Source organism: Hemiscyllium ocellatum, chromosome 36 (assembly GCF_020745735.1).
Source record: "Hemiscyllium ocellatum isolate sHemOce1 chromosome 36, sHemOce1.pat.X.cur, whole genome shotgun sequence".
Lineage (NCBI taxonomy): Eukaryota > Metazoa > Chordata > Chondrichthyes > Orectolobiformes > Hemiscylliidae > Hemiscyllium > Hemiscyllium ocellatum.
In genome coordinates, this window is record NC_083436.1 from 30341794 (window position 1) to 30361038 (window position 19245).

The window sequence follows — 19245 nt, forward strand, 5'->3', positions numbered from 1 at the left end:
AACCGGTTTTCGGGGAAATGAGGACAAACCTCAAATCCCACATTCCTGTTTATATCGGTCAGCCAGGGCTCTCTGATTGGGGCTGTTAATCTGGTTCAATCAGGGAACTCATATTCTATGAGACCCACCTGTCTGACCTCATTACAATTCCTACATTTGGGAGTATATATCAAGTTATAAAGAATGTGTTCTCAGCAAAAGAACAAGATCTTGAGAAGGCTGTCTGAAGGAAACTGTTTGTGAGACAGAACAGAATATGGAGGTCCCTTTCCACTGGTTAAGGAATCATGGCATGTAAAAGCATTGATACAATATTACATACAAATAACATTGCATTAGGTACGTATGTACAGCTCACAGCAGTCACATGCAGCGTTCCTGACTGATCAAAAGTGGTATCCTTACATATGGAGCTGAAGGTGATTAGAATTAGAGCGGGGTAATTGAATCACAGCTAGAATAAAAGAGATTGTCAACTTGTTTCTGTGTGGTGGCTGGGAAAGATGATCCAGAGACAAGAACAAAACAAGGCAAATGACAAAGGAAGAGAGGCTCCCGCATCTAGAGGCCAAATCTGAGTGTGAAACCATTTTGTGCATTCTGACATCTAGATTTGTACATTGGTGGTATATTCTGGGTTAAATTACATATTATTGTCCAAATTTGTTGATGTTGATTATTTGAGAACAAAATAAACTTGTCCTAACTTCATTTTAATTGATGTCTCAAGGAATTAAGGGCTACGGGGAGAATGCGGGTAAGTGGAGTTGAAATGCCCATCAGCCATGATTGAATGGTGGAGTGGGGCCGAATGGCCTTACTTCCACTCCTATGTCTTATGGTCTTAATAAAGTCCATTCACAATAAAGCTTTACTGTTGAGTTTCTTCCTGCTTTCAAGGACCACTAAAATCTTAGACATAGATTTGTGATTTCTAATCCCTGGTGTAATAGCAGGGGCCAGGTTCAAAGGCAGGACCTACAGATTCGTGCCTCCAATGTCATTTTTGATGCAAAAAAATCATCAAAAAATACCCATGGAATCCCATTCAAGTTCCTTTTCCCACATCCTTTTTAATTTGTGTTTCTTTTTTCAACTGTTCAATCTGTTTTTAAAACCTATTTGACATTTTGCTTCCATTGATGGTTCCAACAAGTTATTTGATATTCAAACAGTCTTTATATAGAATGACTAAGAACAATTCTGCTTAACCTCCCCCTTTATTCTTTTGGTGATCTTAACTGTAAGCTTTCTAGTCAGGGACCTTCACCCTAACAGAAACCACTGTGTGGAGTTTGTACATTCTCCCCGTATCTGCGTGGGTTTCCTCCAGGTGTTCTGGTTTCCTCCCACAGTCCAAAGATGTGCAGGTCAGGTGAATTGGCCATGCTAAACTGCCCATAGTGTTAGATGCTTTAGTAAGAGGGAAAATTGGTCTGGGTGGGTTTCTCTTTGGAGGGTCAATGTGGACTTGTTGGGCCGAAGGGCCTGTTTCCACACTGTAGGGAATCTAATCTTATCCCAATCCAACCTTCCAACTCAGCACCACCCTCTTGAACTGTCCTACCTGCCCATTTTCCTTCCTACCTATTTGTTCTATCCTCCTCTCTGACCTATTACCATCACCTCCCCCAACTTCATCTATCTATCGCCTTCCCAGCTACTTTCCCCCCAGCCCCAAACCGCTCCCCCTCCCCCCACGCAACCATTTCTCTCTCAGCCCCCTTGGGCCAACCCCTCATTCCTGTTGAAGAGCTCATGCTTGAAATATCAACGCTCCTGCTCCTCGGATGCTGCCTGACCGGCTGTGCTTTTCCAGCACCGCACTGTTCAGAACGGATAATGGTTTCAAGGTCACCATTACAGAGATTCTTTCTTGAATTTCAATTCCCACCAGTTACCACGATGGGATTTGAACCTAGCTCATACAGGATTCCGTTTGGATTACTAGGCTGGTGAGACGACCACTTTGCCATTGACCTTCCTGAAATATCCGAAATAATCTTGCTAATTGTATGCTTCAAAAAACAGAATGATGACCATTGATCATAATACTCCAAATAGTCCCTTAACCAGTGATTTGTATAAATTTAGCACACAGCAAGACCTGTGAAGTCCTCCCTCATTTCTGACTTACATTAGCTCCCAATTCAGAAACACCCCCAATTTTAAATCCTTTATCCTTTTGTTCCAATAATTCCAGGGCTCATCACTTCCTAGCCCTATAACGTCTTCCATCCTACAATCCTCCAATTCGATGCACCTTCAATTCAGGTCAAATGTACTGAGCCTGTCTTTAGTTGCCATGCCTCTGGCTCTCTAGACTGCAAACTCTTTAATTCTCCCCTTCAAATTCTCCACATCTTTCTGCCTTTAAGATACTCCTTTCAAGCCTCTGTCTTGGATTAGGGTTTCGATCACCTGTTCGAATACCTCCGTCTGTCCCTGCTCAAAAGAGTTCCTTTGGAGTGCCTTGGAACATTTTATTGCATAAGAAATGCCAACCTCTTTTCATTTGTATTTTGTACCCGGATTTATCCGCTGAAGACATTTGCTAATTTCAACAATAAGTTCAAGGGAAATCAATGTGTTTACTCACTTTCCACAGAATACAGAAGTTGGCCACTTATCATTATTCCTGGTCAAGCAACAATTAATAGTAAAGTTTCATTGTCAAATTTATATCAGATCTATATTTTACAGCCACAACGTGAGCGAGTTGCATCCATTCCCCATGACAGGAAGCAGGGTAGAATCACGTCGGGTCAGCAATATGACATGGTGCCAGACTTCAAAATGCGAGGCAGTTGGATAATGTTTTGCCATCTGGTGGCACGGGGCAGGAGAGAGGGCCTTGTACCAGCTAAATATCGCAAATTCTGCTGAGGGTGGCCAAGTTTGCAACTCATCTTTAGAGACTGCCATAGGAAACAAAAACATCAAAAGAGGAAGGGGCCTTTCAATTTCTTGCTGTGGCTGTCTTCTTGTTCACAGAATAACGTGAGCCACACGTCTTGGCCCAGACTCCCAAAGAAGTATCAAGCCATCCTCCACAAAACTAATTGGCTGTCTTTCTGCTAAATGGCCACACATTGCTTTTCCAACACATAATTCAACAGGTTGAGATGGCAGTGGTAGGAGTTTATGGCTTGCTTGGACTCTGACCCATCTCCTTCAGCCCATTGAACAGCACCCACTGTCCTAACAGCATATATCTGAGGTTTTCAACAGAAACTGTCTACTCCAGAACTAAACACAAGTTTCCCAATCCTGCAAGAAATTCTACTGGACTCTCCCAGTGTCCACAATTCCCTCATTGTTGCATACCGCCAAACTCAATCCATTTGAGAAGGAAACAGATTGGAAAACAGGCAACACCTACACAGTATACAATTAGAGAATACCTCAGATCAGAACTGTCAACTCAAATGAACGAATGTGAGTATGTGAAAAAATACATGGGTGAGAAGATCACATTGCAGTCTGTACTGTCTCAAAAGACAACAGTTTGTGTTGTGATCGTCATCTCTTGTGTTCAGCACCACATTAGCCCCACTCTAGCATAGCAGCCTGTGCTGTGTAGGAAGATAGTAGCCCCAGAAGGTGCATGGTTCACTGGATTCTACATTTCTTTTTCTGGGCCCTCTCTTGTTCAGCTAAGCTTTTCATTTCTGCTTGCCTTTACTAATATCCTACCAAACAGTCACCCTGCCATTGCTAACTGTCTGCCAGTGTCAGTGTGCTGCCACCTTCATATCGCACTTCTAGCTGAAGTTTAGAGGGGATTGTGATCCAATGGTCAGTTCACCTTAATGAGTGTCTTTGGTACACAGTCATTATCATACCTTACTCTTTAAACTTAAAAAAAGGCTGTAGCCCTCAATGAGAATTATTTTAAAAAACCCTCTACTGGACCTTCCTGACCTGAACAATCCATCACAGTTGTCACATTCCCAGCTTTGATTGACAGTATAGGTTAGAGAAAAGTAGTATCTGATCATATGGCTTCAATAAAGTTTTTTGTTGACATCTCCCTGAGAATATTATGCTGTCAGAATGGGGGAGCAATTCATTTTTTTTAATTCATTACTTTCATTTCAAACATGGCTATTATCTCAGCTGGAAGTTCCGAGTTCACAAGTTGATTACCAACTTAAAGAGGATATTAAAGGATAAGCTGCCTTTGATTTGTGTTTGAAGAAAAGTTTTTTTTTATAGGAAACGCTTTAGGTATGAAAACTCAATGGATTGTTTTTCACTATCAAGTGTGTAGGATTATAGATGTTTTAGATTATCAAAGCTGAATATTTTTCATCTTCACATTCCGTCTGGGGTCTGTCGATGTGGTGTATGGCTATGGAAGTGGCATGCAGGATGAGACGCATTTGTTGACCTGAAAGGTATGGAGCTTATGAAGAGTGTGTGAGGGGACTGAGGGAAGAGGGTCTTCCAAAACATTTGGGTTGAAGTTGCAGAGAGCCGAGGCAGGTTTTCTAAACTTGGCACATGCCTGTTAGTGCCCTGTGTCCAGGGATGCCATGATATTCCTTTCCTGACCTGAGCAATCCACCACGGTTGTCAAATTCCCAGCTCACTGTGTCTCTCTGACCTCCACTCTTCAGTTCACAAGAAGCAAACTCTCTACAATTTCACAGAGACACTTTCCCTTTGCCTGATTATGTTTGTTGATCTGAAGGAACGACCCAGCTTTTTTCCTCCCTATTCATAGCAGTTTTAAGTAAAGAAAACACTCAATAAGCTGAAAAAATAAAGGTTGCCTTTATAAACTAACAGATGCCTCTCTCATGCGTGATAGTGTCGTGGTTATGGAATTGAACTTATACTTGAGGTTGCAAGTTCAAATGCCACCGTGGTAAATTTTAAATTGAAATCAGCAAATCTGGAACATAGCCAAATCAATGGCTGGGGGTGAGGGTATTCTTTGTTCTTCAACTACAGCTACATTAGCTATTTAAAATATCTATTATATACTCTTGCATTTCTACTTCAAAGGCATAGCCAAAAATTACCTTGATATCAATGCAACTAGCACAATGAATTCCATACATGGGATTGAGAAATTGCTAGGGAGATGAAGTGCTTTCCTTTGTCCCCAGTTGGGGTACTGCCTACCCACCTCCCACCCCATCTCTCCAGCACAGACAGAGAAACTCAGGCAGACAATGGAGTACCGGTTTGCTGTGCTGTATGAACTGCTGTGTTTCTGAGCAGTGAGGGGATTGCTTTCCTCTCCCAACTTCCAGTTTGCCACACAGTTGTTCGACCACATGTCGAATCAAAAGCATACCTTCTGTGAAATGGATGTTCTAATTGCTTTCGACAGGAGAGTGGCTTTATACTCTCCAGCATTCATAGGGGGGGGGAGGGGTGAATGCCCACTGGGGCTTCCCTTGCATTGCTATTGGACAGTTTAGCACAAGTCGTGAATCACTCTGAAGGTCTGACTCGGGTACAGGATTCAAAAGCAACAAACACAGAAGCAGAAGTTGGCCATTCAGTCTGTCAGGACTGATCTGCCATTTAGTGTGGTCATGGTTGATCCTCACCATCCTCAACTACTCTTCCCTGACTTTTCTCTCTAACCCTCGATTCCATTACTGCTTAAAAAATCTATTTCAGCCTTGAATATACTTAATGACGCAGCGTCAACAGCCACCTGAGGTAAAGAATTCCACAGATTCATTACCCTTCTTAGAGAAATTCCTACTATCTTAGTCGTAAATGTGTCACCCTTTATTTTGAGATTACTCCCACTGTTCCTAGACTCTCTCAAGGGGAAACAACTTTTCCACATCGACCCTGTCAAGTCCCTCAAGAATCTTGTGTAGTTCAATGAGGTCACCTCTCATTCTCTAATATTCCAATGGGTACATGCCAAATCTTCATAAGACAGTCCCTCTATACAGAATGAACTCGGTTATCCGAACATCAATTATCCAAATTTCGGATTATCCGTAAAAGATCTCAAGTTCCCAAAGTTTGAGATCGGAAACTGGACTCTGTCACTACCTGCACACACTTTCTTTCCAAGACAGACAGCCCACCAGTGAACTCAGCAAATTCTCTCTCACTCTGCATCTGTCATTTATTTTCTTTCTTTCTGCTTCATGTTTTAAAACATAAAATGATTGAGATAAATTTCACAGTAGAGGATATGGTTGTCTATCTCCTGCGATGGGTTTCCAGAAGGGGGTGGAACTGTTGTGAGAGGACCTGGAGGTGGATGGCGTTGCACCCGCTTCGTGCCTTGGCCCTGGGACCGTTTGTGCGAGGCCGCAGTTTCCAACCGGTGGCAGTGGAGGAAGCGCAGGGCCGCTGGTTGCTCAGGCGAGAGACCCGAAGGAAAAGAACCAAAGGAGAGGAGAGGAAAAGGTAGCCTTGGAGTCTGGCTGAAAAGATTGGAGACGGCAACTCGTTGTTACACCCGAGGGAGGTCTTTCCACCGGCTGAATTGTCTCCGTCTGGTGCAAGTGTTTAAATATTAAATTAATTCAACCTCCTGTTCATTTTAACTTAATTTAAGATATTTACCCGATTCTGCTCAGTTATCCGAACAATCAGTTATCCGAACAAAATAATCCTCGCCCATCTCGTTCGTATAATCGAGGTTATTCTGTACCTTGGTATCAGCCAAGTAACCTTCTCTGGACTAGCTCCAATTGTCTTAGACAAGGACCCCAAAATATTCTTCACAGTATTCTAGCTATGGTCTGACTAATGCCCTGTGCAGTTTCAGTCAAACCTTCCCGATTTTAATACTCCATTCCCTTCAAAATGCTTTCATTATTTTTATTTTATTCTTTTATCAATTTTGGTTTGGAGGGTAAACTGGGACCATTAGCTAAAGGTGCTTTGCGTTATAGCTTGTGTTAAATGGAAACCAGATAGAACAAGCTTTTGTCTTTTTCTAAGGTCAGGTCTGGACATTAATTGTAGGTTGGTTCCTGATCTAAAGGCTCTGCAGATGCTTTATCACTGGGGAAGAGCATTATGTTTAAACAGAGAGCCCAAAAAAGCTATGAACAAGGTTAGTATCTGAGAATTGGCTCCAGAATGTCTGAAAAAGACCTCATGCTCCAGCAGATGGCAAATGTTGAATGCTAACTGGGATATCACAGAGGAGACAATCAGTTTGTCAGGTAGAGCTGGAATTTGAACTGGATTTGGACTGTGTTTTCTGTGGAAAAGGAATTTGGCTACAGATGCTACAGCATGAAGATTTGAAAGCTCCCTGCCTAACCTCCCATGAGTAGCTCTTGGAAGCTCAGAATAGAAAACTAAGTTATAAACTATTACCGTTTTTATCTGAGTGAACTGTAAAGGTGACCGTGATCAATACTTTCAGCAAATCAATGCAAGAAAGTAGCATCCATGCCTGTGGAACTACGAATCATGAAAATCACATCATTAATCTGTCTAGTTTTGTTATTTTCTATTATTTATTCCTGAACTTTGTCTGTCTTTTGTGTGAATGCAGCTGAAAACAAAGGTTTGGGGGTTTAAAGAATAGAACAATTGGATTACTTTGTATCTCTCAGCCCCCCTGGCCCACAAGCCTCATTCCTGATGAAGGGATTATTCCTGAAACATCGATTCTCCTGCTCCTCGGATTCTGCCTGACCTGCTGTGCTTTTCTCGCGCCACATTGCTAATGAACTGTTAAGTCTTTTGTGTAAGATACAAACCAGTGTCTGGAGTAGATTACTTGCAGAGAAGGAATTGGGTATTCAAAAATCTGGTTCAGAACCTTTGGGGCCAATTTAGAGGGTCTTTGAAGGTTTTAATATTACAAATATTGTGAATATGGAGGTAGAAAGGCTGATGTTGCTATCTGTCTCTTCATCTCCACTACATAAACGCCAATATTCCACTTGCTTTCTTCATTAACCACTGAACTTGGATGTTAGTTTTTTTTTGTGATTCATGCACAAAGATTGCCAAGTCACTCTGTAGCTTTCTGCAGTCTTTCTCCATTTAATTAATATTCAGCTCCTCTATTCTTCTGCATAACCTAAGTTTTCCCCATACTATATTTCATCAGCCAAGTTTAACTCGCTTAACTTATGAATATTTCTCTGCAGATTGTGTGTGTTATCCTTACCATTTGCCTTTCCATCTATTTTTGCGTCATCTGCAAACATGGTTATAGTTCATTCACTTTCCTCATCGGAGACATTAATATATGTTGTAACTGTGACTTCTGCACCAATCACTGTAGGACACCAACAGTTATAAGCTGCCTGCCTGAAAATGCCCTCCTTATCCTGACTCTACTTCTATCAAAGAAAACTACAGCGACAACCACAAAAATTCGTGTTAAAGAATGGGTATCTTCTCATTAGGCTAGAGTCCAATCATCTGTTCTAAACGGAAGAAAAATTCAATAAGTTTTTTTTTAAAACAAAAGAGACTGCTTCACCTCATTCCTAGAAGCTGAGTTGATATCAATTCCCTACATTCATCAAAAGGTATACTTATCAGAACGCACATTCTTTATCAGCAGCTAGTGTTCATAACAAAGATATATTCAATGTATTACTCAACTGTTTAAGCCACAAAATATCAATGCCAAACAACAATAAATAATTATTAATGTTCAAAACTAAATGTTATCCCACTGGTCCAGCGATCTAGAGTTCCAAAAACATTTAGATCAGGTTCAGTCTCTGAGGGATCAGCGACGGAAACATTCTTTGGATGATAAGTGCTATGGAACATCGACATTCTCACGCAAAAGGATTCAGACAATTGCTAAGAATTTGCCATCTGAAAGAGAAACTACAGTGAAACTGTCTGGCTCAGCATGGCAATTTAAAGACTAGGGTCAGACTAAAGGTCTGTGGAGTAAGGCATAAGCTCGAGAGCTCCCTCTTCCAGATTTCGTTCACATGCTAATAACACCAACAATGTTAAAAGGAGTCACTGTGTGAAGCAATAATTCTGAACCTCGGAAGAATGTGGTGCTGATCTTCAAACAGATGTTCAAATCTACCTGTCTACTCAATGACCTTCTACTGTCTGTGAAGAGCAAATAGCAAAAGGCCACTTGATGCACCTCCACAAATGAATCAGAAATTTAAGCTGTCTCCAGACCTTTTAAGAACGGTAAATACTTTGATCTGTACATTCTGATGCTAGAAGGGATTAGAGAAGAATCTGTTTGCCGGGTGAGGAATTGTAATCTTGACAAAAATACTTTTTTCTGAGAACCCGGTGTCTAAAAGGAAAGGAATTTACCTGTCTGGTTTTTAATACATTAATTGGCTGGATCAGTGTGTTGGTCAATAATGGACACCAAACCTGGCTCCAAATAAACCACAATGAGTCATGTCATTGTGATCCTGAGCATTTGGCAGAGGTTACAGCAGAAAACAAACTTCACACAATATTGCAGCTGGAGAACAGGGAAAACACTGAGAAAACTGCTCCCTAGTAAATCAGCTTTTAATCAATCATTTACAGCGCAGTTACCAGGCTAACAACTGGTGATTTCGAGATGGCAGATGGTAATGTCACTTGATTCGCAATCCAGCAAATGCTTTAGGGACATGGGTTCAAATCCTACTATGGCAACTGGTTGGTTTTAAATTCAATTCATAAATTTGGTTATAAAGCTAATCTCAGTTGTGTTCACCATGCCAACTATCACGGATTGTCATGAAAAGCCATCAGGCTCACTAATGTCATTTAGGGAAAGAATCTACAATCTTTACCCAACTAACCTACAGGTAACACCGGAATGAAATATAATGTCAACTGCTCTCTGAACTGGCCCTGCAATACTCCATTCAAGAGAATGAGGGATGGATAACAAATGCTGGCCTTGTTAGTGATACTTGTGAAAGAACTTTTGGTGAAAGGCATACAGAAGAGGTAATACTTGGTGAGGAATTCAGTTTGTATAAGCCTTCTCTAGTCAATGCTAGCTTCGTCAGGACAAAGAAGAGTAGACGTTCTGAAGATCAAGTGAAAGAAGTCAGAAGTCAGAGTTCACAATTTAGAGTCAGAGTCATAGAGTTGTAGAGATAGCATGGAAACAGGCCCTTTGACCCAACTCATCCATGCTGACCAGATATCCTAATCTAGTCCCATTTGCCAGCACTTAGCCCATATCCTTCTAAACCCTTCCTAGTCATATACCCATCCAGATGACTTTTAAAATGTTGTAATTGTACCAGCCTCCACCACATCCTCTGGCAACTCATTCCATATACTCACCACCCTCTGACGAAGAAGTTGCTTCTTAGGTCCCTTTTAAATCTTTTCCCTCTCACTTTAAACCTATGCCCTCTAGTTTTGGACTCCCCCACCCCAGGGAAAATACTTTGCCTCTTTATCCTATTCATGCCCCTCATGATTTTATAAACCTCTATGAGGTCATCCCTCAGCTTCCAACGCTCCACGAAAAACAGCCTCAGCCTATTCAACCTCTCCCTATGGCTCAAACCCTCCAACCTTGGCAACATCTTTGTAAATCTTTTCTGAACCCTTTCAAGTTTCACAACATCCTTCCTATAGCAGGGAAACCAGAATTGAATGCAATATTCCAAAAATGATTGAAGAGGCCATTTTAAAAAGAAAATCTCATACATACAGCATATCAAGGTTGAAAACATTTAGCCTAAATTAGATTACGTAAAGTGTGGAAACAGGCCCTTCAGCTCAACAAATCCACATCGACCTACCGACCAACAAATCCACATGCACCTAACACTACGGGCAATTTAGCATGGCCAAGTCACCTGATCTTCACATTTTTTTTTGGATAGTGGAAGGAAACCGGAGCACCTGGAGGAAACCCACGCAGGCACGGGGAGAATGTGCAAACTCCACACAGTCAGTCGCCTGAGACGGGAATTGAACCCGGGTCTCTGACGATGTGGGCAGCAGTGCTAACCACTGTGCCACCGTGCTGCCCACTTGAGATTGTACCACACTAGAGATTACAGATTTTGTCCAATGCCTTTTGTTAAAATAATTTTGAGCAAATAACTGAGCAGAAACTGCCTGAAGATCAAGACAAGTATTTCTTTAATACTGCTGACTGAGTGACACTGGTGCGTCCTGGGTAATGAGGTACACTGCACATGTTCAGACAACATAGCCTAAACTAAGTTCAGAGCTGAAGTAATTACAAAATATATTAGCACAAGCCCTGACTTCTGAAATAGACTAACATTTTAATCAAATGAAAAAACTTTAAAAACAAAAGTAAAAATAAAAATTTCAACTGATAATCAGGGCAGTGATAGCTTGATTTTTTTCCCCATAATTTTGTCAAATCCTTTATTTTTACTTTAAAAATGTAATCTATAAAAAGCATGTGTTCCTGTGATTGTCTTTATGCATCATCAATGTCAACATTCACATTCATAACATGACCGTTCTGTGGTAATTACATTGCTTGCTATGGGGTGCCATGAAATCACAGCACTTGCCCACTTGTTATCATAGAATCCCTACAGTGTGGAAACAGGACCTTCGGCCCAACAAGTCCATTCCTAAGAGTATCCCATCCAAACCCATTCCCCTACCCTGTTACACTACATTTACCCCTGACTATTGCAACTAATCTACAAAACTATGGGCAACTGAGTATGGCCAATCCACCTAACCTGCACATCTTTGTGATTGCGGGGAGAAACCGGAGTACCCAGAGGAAACCCACGCAGACGCGGAGAGAATGTGCAAACTCCACACAGACTGGCACCCGAGTCTGGAATCGAACCCGGATCCCTGGCACTGTGAGGCAGCAGTGGTAACCACTGAGCCACCGTGCTGCCACTTTTGGTGCTGTTAGGCTTCAGGCTCCTGTATCTCCAGGAGCTGAGTTGACAATGAGTTCTCCTGAATATAACTGATGTAAGGTTGTAGTTTCTCAGTCCATCCGACTAAACTCCCAGGGTCTGTTTTCTTTCCCACATATTTGGCCTTCCATAAATTCTGACCCCAGTATTATTAACCCCTGTGTACATGGTTTATACCTTAAGAGGCTGGTGTGTCATCCTTTGGGTCTTTCGTTTTCCGTATTTTAAGCATGTTCTTCCCACATTCCTTGGGGTTATCACCATCCCGCCCACTTAAGCCTTCATTTCCTCCAAACACCTCCTTCCCTTTTACCACCTGGTCCCAATCACTATCCTTTTCCCAGCTGTTTCTGTCTTCTGAGATTTCTCAATTGTTGCTTCGGGTTGTGAGCTCTTAATCCCTCCAGAATGTCAGTTTAAATTTCTTTCATGTTTACAAGCATTTCACAGATAGTACCAATATATTTAAATGGCATATTTGCTGTCTTAAGGCTGTAAATCTTTAGTAAAACATTCAATTGGAGTTTGCGATGAACTTTTGGATATAGTCCCGGACTGAACATTCCCTCAATCCCTCTCTACCTGCCACTCTATCCTCCTCTATTCAGAACCCTCACGTAAATCTCTTCCCTCCTCACCCTCTACTACAAACCCTCCTTCCCTAGCTACCCACCACCTTTGATTGACATTCCCCTCTTACCTGTAACTTCCCCCCCTTCTTCTTCCATTTCCTTCTCAATACTTCCCATCTTTTCATCCCATTCTTTTGAATCTCCCCCCAAACCCTCTCCACCTCTCCTTTATAACCACCTCTCCTTCCTTCCCTTCCTGTCATCCTCCCATCTCTCCTAGTCTTCCCCCTCTTTCGCTGGTCTAGATCACTGCCATGTCAGAGAACTTCTCCATTGCAGTGAAGTTGGCACAAGACTGGAAATTCCACGTCACGCCCCTGAACCTCAGACTTCCCATTTTCGCAGGGATGAGGTGGTGGAGGTTTCGTTAGCTCCGTGTATGCAAACAACATGAGGCCACCGCTCTGTTGGAGTCCCTACAGTCTGAAACACGGAGTGCAGAAAACAGACCAGGTAAGAACAAGCTGTTGTTAATGCATTTGCTTTGTATAGCTTAGAGTACCATCGAAGAAAGTGAGGACTGCAGATGCCGGAGATCAGAGTCGAAAAATGTTGGCGCTGGAAAGGCACAGCCGGTTGGGTAGCATCCGAAAAGGAGAGAGTCGACATTTTTGGGCATTAGCCCTTCATCAGGAATGGGGAGTGTGGGGGGGTGGGAAATGAGGGTGGTGGTGAGAGATAAATAGCAGGTTGGGGGTGGTGGTGGGTAGCTGGGAAGGAGATTGGTAGATGCAGAGGGGTGATGATAATGATAGGTTAGAGCGGAGGGTGGAGCGAATAGGTGGAAGGAAGATGGACAGGTAGGACAAGTTCAAGAGGGTGGTGCCAAGCTGGAGGGGAAGAGGTGGGTGGGGGGGGGGGGGGGGGGGAGGAAACTGGCAAAGTCGATGTTGATGCCACGTGGCTGAAGAGAGCCAAGGCAGAAGATGAATCATTCTTCCTCCAGTCTTCGGGTGGCTTGGAGTTGGCGATGGAGGTGGCCCAGGACTTGGATCCTTGGCAGAGTGGGAGGGGGAGTTGAAGTGGTCGGCCATTTGGAATGGTCAAACATAGGAGTGACCTGTCACATCTTTCAAAACATGTTATAATCTGAAAACAAGTATTAAGGAGCATCAAGGCAGGTCATAGAAAGTTAAGGAGTGTCAACACATATAAAACCTGTCAGGACCTTTAAGGAAGTGTCAAAGCCATCAAGATCTGTCAAAAAAACTATTTTGATTAATTACAATGCTTTTTCCAATACAATAAGTCTTGCAATGTGGAACTTTAAGTAATGCAACCTTTTATTTGTAAATGGGACCTGTGAATACATGGTGAGCTGGCATGATAGGTGAAGGGGGAACGGATAGCTTTAGGTATTAAGTTGGCATGGGTTTGAGGAGCCATGGGGTATGAACAGAGTGATATATTGATGGCATGGGAGTAAAAGCAGCCATGAGGATAGACCGTAGCGTGCGGGTAAAAACCATTAGGTGATGCAGGTTGGCATGGATAGGGCTTGGGGGTAAGAGTTGGAAGAATGTTTTGATGTTTCAATATTTAATCTTTGGGCACAATGCCAAAACCATTGGGACACAGTAACCTTCTTGGAACTTTCCAGATTGCCTGGCCTGACTTCCAAGCCAACCTGACCCCTCCACAGGACTGAAAATGGACAGTGCAGGCAGCCATTTCAAAAGATTGGATTCATAGAATCAGGAAGCCTCTCAATTCTGCCCACTCGACTGGGAGATGAAAAATCTCCCGAGTTTAGCAGGCAATGCTTTCAAATTTGAGAGTTGGTGAACAAAGCTTTAAATCTTCCATTTTCAAATAAAAAGCTACAAAACAAATCTTTCTCCAAATAAAATCACATGGATCTGCCTTGGCTCATAAGACATTGTAGACTTTATCATTAAACGATTATTGAAGATGCATCATGAGTTTAGATTACAGTTGTCCACATTTCTGTTTATTTATTCATTCATGAGGTTTCCACAGAGGTATCCAGATGTAATCGACTCCTTCATGGCTATTAAACTGATTATGTATGGTTGTCAGAATACATAGTTTATAAAGTTCACCAGCAGGTTGAAAATGTACCTACCCCACGGTAATCTTTTAAAATGAAGACATGAGTTAGGAACAGCAGCAGACCATGTGCCCTTTAAGCCTGCTCCAACATTTAATACAATCATGGCTGATCTGTTTGCATTCACAATTCAACACTCCTATTCCCCTCCACCCCAGATACCTTGGAGTCCTTTTCCTAACAAGCATCTATCTTCCTCCATCTTGAAAATATTCAATAAGCCTCTGAGACAGAGGACTGCAAAATCACACAAAAGAATTTCTCTCATTTCTGTAATAAAGGGACAACTCCTAGTTTTAAAACAGTGCCCTTTCAAACTGGATTCAGCCACAACAGTAAACATCCTTGCCCATCCACCTTGGCCAGAATATTCAGTATCCCATGCACTTCAACAAAATCATCCCTCACGCAACAAATTCCACTCTAAGCAAGCCCAGACTGTTCAATCTATCCTCAGACAACAACCCTACTTATTCTGGATATCAGTCCAGTAAACATCCTCTGAACCATCCCCAACAAATTTACCGCCTCCCTTAAATAAGAAGACCAGAACTGCACACAGTGGTCGAGGTGCAATCTCACCAATCCCCGATATAAACGATTCCTGAAGAAGGGTTGAAGGGTTACACCTGAAACGTTGACTTCTCTACCTCCTGATGCTGCCTGGCTTGCTGTGCTCTTCCAGCCTCCTGCCTGTCGACTTTGGATTCCAGCATCTGCAGTTTCTTTTGTCTCTACATAAATGAAGGATGGAAGCCTTGCCTATGTTCAATTCCTCTCATAATAAAGGAAAGAATTGTATTAGTTTCCTTGATCATGTGCTGTACCTGCATGCTAAACTTGTGTGCAGCATGTAAAATAAACTCGTATAACCTGCTTATAGATATCAGTCCTGCCTCAATATCACCGGACTGTTCCTGGAATGAATGTTTCAATAAGATGGAACGTAAATTGATGGTTGAGTTGATTTACTCAACAGAATTTCCCAGAGAGGCAGTGCTCAGCCTAACATTTTCCTCAATAGTCTCCTCACTTCTGTTTTACACATGTTCAGACAGATTCCAATATTTTGTCACTCCCATTGCCTTCCATGTTAAACAGCCATTGTTCATCTTCTCACTGACTTTTAATTCCTTGTCCTCTGTTATACCAACTTCAAAGTCACTACCTAAATCTTAAACACTCCCTTGTTCCATTCCACCTCCATCATAGAGTCATACAGCACAATAACAGATTCTTCAATTCAACTTTTCCATGCCAAACAAGTATCTTAAACTAAACTAATCCCAGTTGCCCGCATTTGGTTCATATTCTTTTAACCTTTCCTATCAATGTACCTGTCCAAGTTTCTTTTAAATGTAGTAATGGTACCTGCCTCTATCACTTCCTCTGGCAGCTCGTTCCATATCTGCACCACGCTGAGTGTGAAAAAGTTGCCTCTTAGATTCCTTTCAAATCTGCAATCCACGATCTTCTTCAACTTTTTCCTACCTCACAACTTCTTTGGTTTCAACACTGGCTGTAAAAATGGGGTAATACTCCTTAGCCAATGCAGCCCTGGAATTTTCACACTAGATTGTACATTTTAAGACTTCCCACCATCAAATCTCATGCAGAAACCTTGCTTCCCGGACGTGTCATCAGAAACCTTCCCACAGCTCTCAGCTCAGTGTCCACCAATTTGCATGTACGGTCACCTTGGATGGTTCATAATAGGCAGGATATTGTATAAATGTGCTGTTATTCAACCAACTAGAAAAGAACAATACAGACAAACTCACCGCTCTGCTTGCGTTTACAGAAACCAGCCCAGTTCCCAATTGTAAACTGAAAATGGCACCAGTTACAACCAACCTTGAAAAGAAAGAACAATAGTTGTTAGCTAGCAATCATAAAGCCCTGCTGTTCCAGTGTTGGTCACCAAGATGGAAGGGACACATAGAAACAGCAGGGAGAAAAATCACAAAACTTATCACCAACAGCAGAAGATTGAGGTGGAAGGGAAGAGTGGGAGGTTACGAATGTCAGAAATAGGGGGTATCACAGCCCCTCCAGCTCAGTGCCTGGCAATCAATAAGGTCATGGCTGATATTTACCCCAGCCACACCATTCCACACTATCTCCATTTCATAGATCCAGTAGTATCCAATATATTTACCTTCCATCCAACTGCCCATCCATTGACTCCATCTACACTTCTCAATGCCTCAGAAAGGCAGCCAACATTATCAAAGACCCCTCCCACACTGGTTATGATCTCTGCCAACCTCTTCAGTCAGGCAAAAGATGCAGAAGCTTAAACACACGTACCAACAGATTCAAGAACAGCTTCCTCCCCACTGTTATCTCAAATTTCAAATCTAATGCTGATCTTGCTTTTTGTGCACCTTCTTTGTAGTTGTAACTTCGTATTCCTTGCTCTGTTCAATCACCCTGTGATCTGTGTGTTATGATCTGCCCGTAGTGTACACAAAACAAAAGTTTTCACTCAGATAAATGACAATAATAAATCAAATCAAACTTAATAACCAAGCACCTGGATTTCTCTAAAGTAGACAATTCTGAGTACTAAAGAAGTCAAAATGTAATTTTCCTGTTATTAAGAATACAGGATTTAGGATAGGAGTAGACCATTCGCCCTCCATCCTGCTCCTCAATTCAATAAAATTAGGGCTGGTCGGATTCTCATCTGAACTCCACATTCCTGTCTGCACCCCCCCCCCCCCCAACACCCCCCCCCCATAACCTTTATTAATCCAAATTAACCTCTTGTGATCCATACATCAGGGCACCTTATTATTCAGTAATCTGGGGGATTAGATTCAACAAGTCTCTCTATTTTTCTGTGGTATCTATTAACAGTGGCCGTTACAACTCTTTCATCTTCATGTTTAATTTTTAATTCTTATTTAACTTTCTCCTTTTCAAAGGGTAAGATGCACAGGAATATAGTAGACAACACAGGACACTATGACTGGTATGATCGGTTTAGCTATCAGCAGAAGAAATTCAAGCAAAGAATTGTATTGCACAGGAACACGCCCTTCAGTCCAAGATGTTGTGCCAAGCATGATTCCAAATTAAACTAATCCCTTCTGTCTACTGTTGGTCTATATTCTTCCATTCCTTGCATATTCATGTACCAATCTAAAAGTCCCTTAAATGCCTCCAGCATTATCCCTGGCAGTGCGTTCTATACTCCTACCATTCTCTGTGTAAAAGACTCACCCCTAACATTTCCTTTGAACTTGCCCCCTCTCACCTTAAATGTATGCCCCCCTCCCCAACTAGTGTTAGACATTTCAACTCTGGGAAAAAGATTCTGACTGTCAACACTATCCAAGCATCTCATAACTTCATAGACTTCTACCAAGTCCAGCCTCAGCCCCCACTGCTCCAGAGAAAACAACCTGGGTGTTCCTAGCCCCTCCTTACACCTCATACCCTCGAATGCAGCCAGCATCCTGATAAACCTCTTCTGCACCCTCTGCAAAGCTTCCACATCCTTCCTGTAATGTGGCAGCCAGAATTGAATCTGGTACTCTAAGTGTCATCTAACTAAAGTCTTATAAAGCTGCAAAATAACATCCCAACTGAGGAAGGGTCACTCGACCCCAAACGTTAACTCTGATTTCTCTCCACAAATGCTGCCAGGCTTGCTGAGCTGTTCCAACAATTTCTATTTTTGTTTCTGACTCTTGTACGTAATTTCCTGAGCAATACAGGTAAACATGCCATACGCCTTCTTTATCACCATATCTACTTGTGTGACTCCTTTCAGAGAGCTATGGATTTGTACAAATCCCTCTGTACACCAATGCTGTTCAAGTTCCTGTCATTAACTGTCTAGACTTCCTTAACATCTGATCTCCCAAAGTGCAGCACCTCACACTTACCTGGTGATTTCTCTACCCACATCTGCAACTGATCTATATTCTGCTGTATCCTTTGACAATCTTAGGATTTCATAGGATTTAGTACAAGTGAGAGGACATGGTCTAATTGTGCTTTTATTGGAGGGTGCTCCTGCATTATAGGAGTAACATGGAGTTCAGTAGAACTTGCTAAGGGAGGGGATAGTGGGCTGTGGAATATTATATTTGAAAGAAGGGTAACACCTGGAGTTTGCCAGGGCAGTTTGCACGGTTTTGTAACAGAGTGAGGCATACAGCAAATAACTGAGTTCATGCTGAGATTATAGAAATTATAAATCCAAGGAGCACTGGAGATGAGTTTCACTTTCTACAGGGATTTTCTCAGTGTAAAATACATAAACAGCTATAAACAGCTACTAGCACCATTTCTCTCAGGTGCCAGACAATCTCCTCTCACAAGTCACAGCAGGAGATCAAACAAATCCAATAGCAATTTAGGATCATTATTCTGAAAGTAATCACTCACCTGATCAACCATTCTGGTGTGTGTAACATTGTCCGCTCGGTGTTTCTGACTGTACACCATCAGCTTCCCAACAGTAACTTGCAAACCCTGAAAGACAATTAAAAGTTACTGCGTGCCCTATCTGTAAGTACACTAGAATGACAGCATGCATATTTGTAAAAGGCCTGTGGAGACCTGGCTCTGAATTTCTACTTGTGCTGTCCCTGATCACCTGCTGCAACATTGGCTGCAGATTAACACAATCCATGAAGGAATTCCTCTTTTCACTAATTCTCTGGGTGTTACATCCATTTCCTGTCAGGCAGGAGGTTAG

At 42.1% G+C, this 19245-nt stretch overlaps 1 protein-coding gene across 1 annotated transcript in view; it reads right to left on the bottom strand.

The window, feature by feature from the left end:
* Positions 1 to 19245, bottom strand: part of LOC132833291 (thrombospondin type-1 domain-containing protein 4-like) — a 456799-nt gene that overhangs the window by 396154 nt on the left and 41400 nt on the right. The window contains exons 2-3 of the mRNA XM_060851456.1: positions 18933 to 19019; positions 16313 to 16385 (exon numbers count right to left, since the gene is read on the bottom strand). Of these exons, the coding sequence (XP_060707439.1) occupies positions 16313 to 16385; positions 18933 to 18961 (102 nt within the window). The 5' untranslated portion in view covers positions 18962 to 19019. The remainder of the gene's footprint in view (positions 1 to 16312; positions 16386 to 18932; positions 19020 to 19245) is intronic.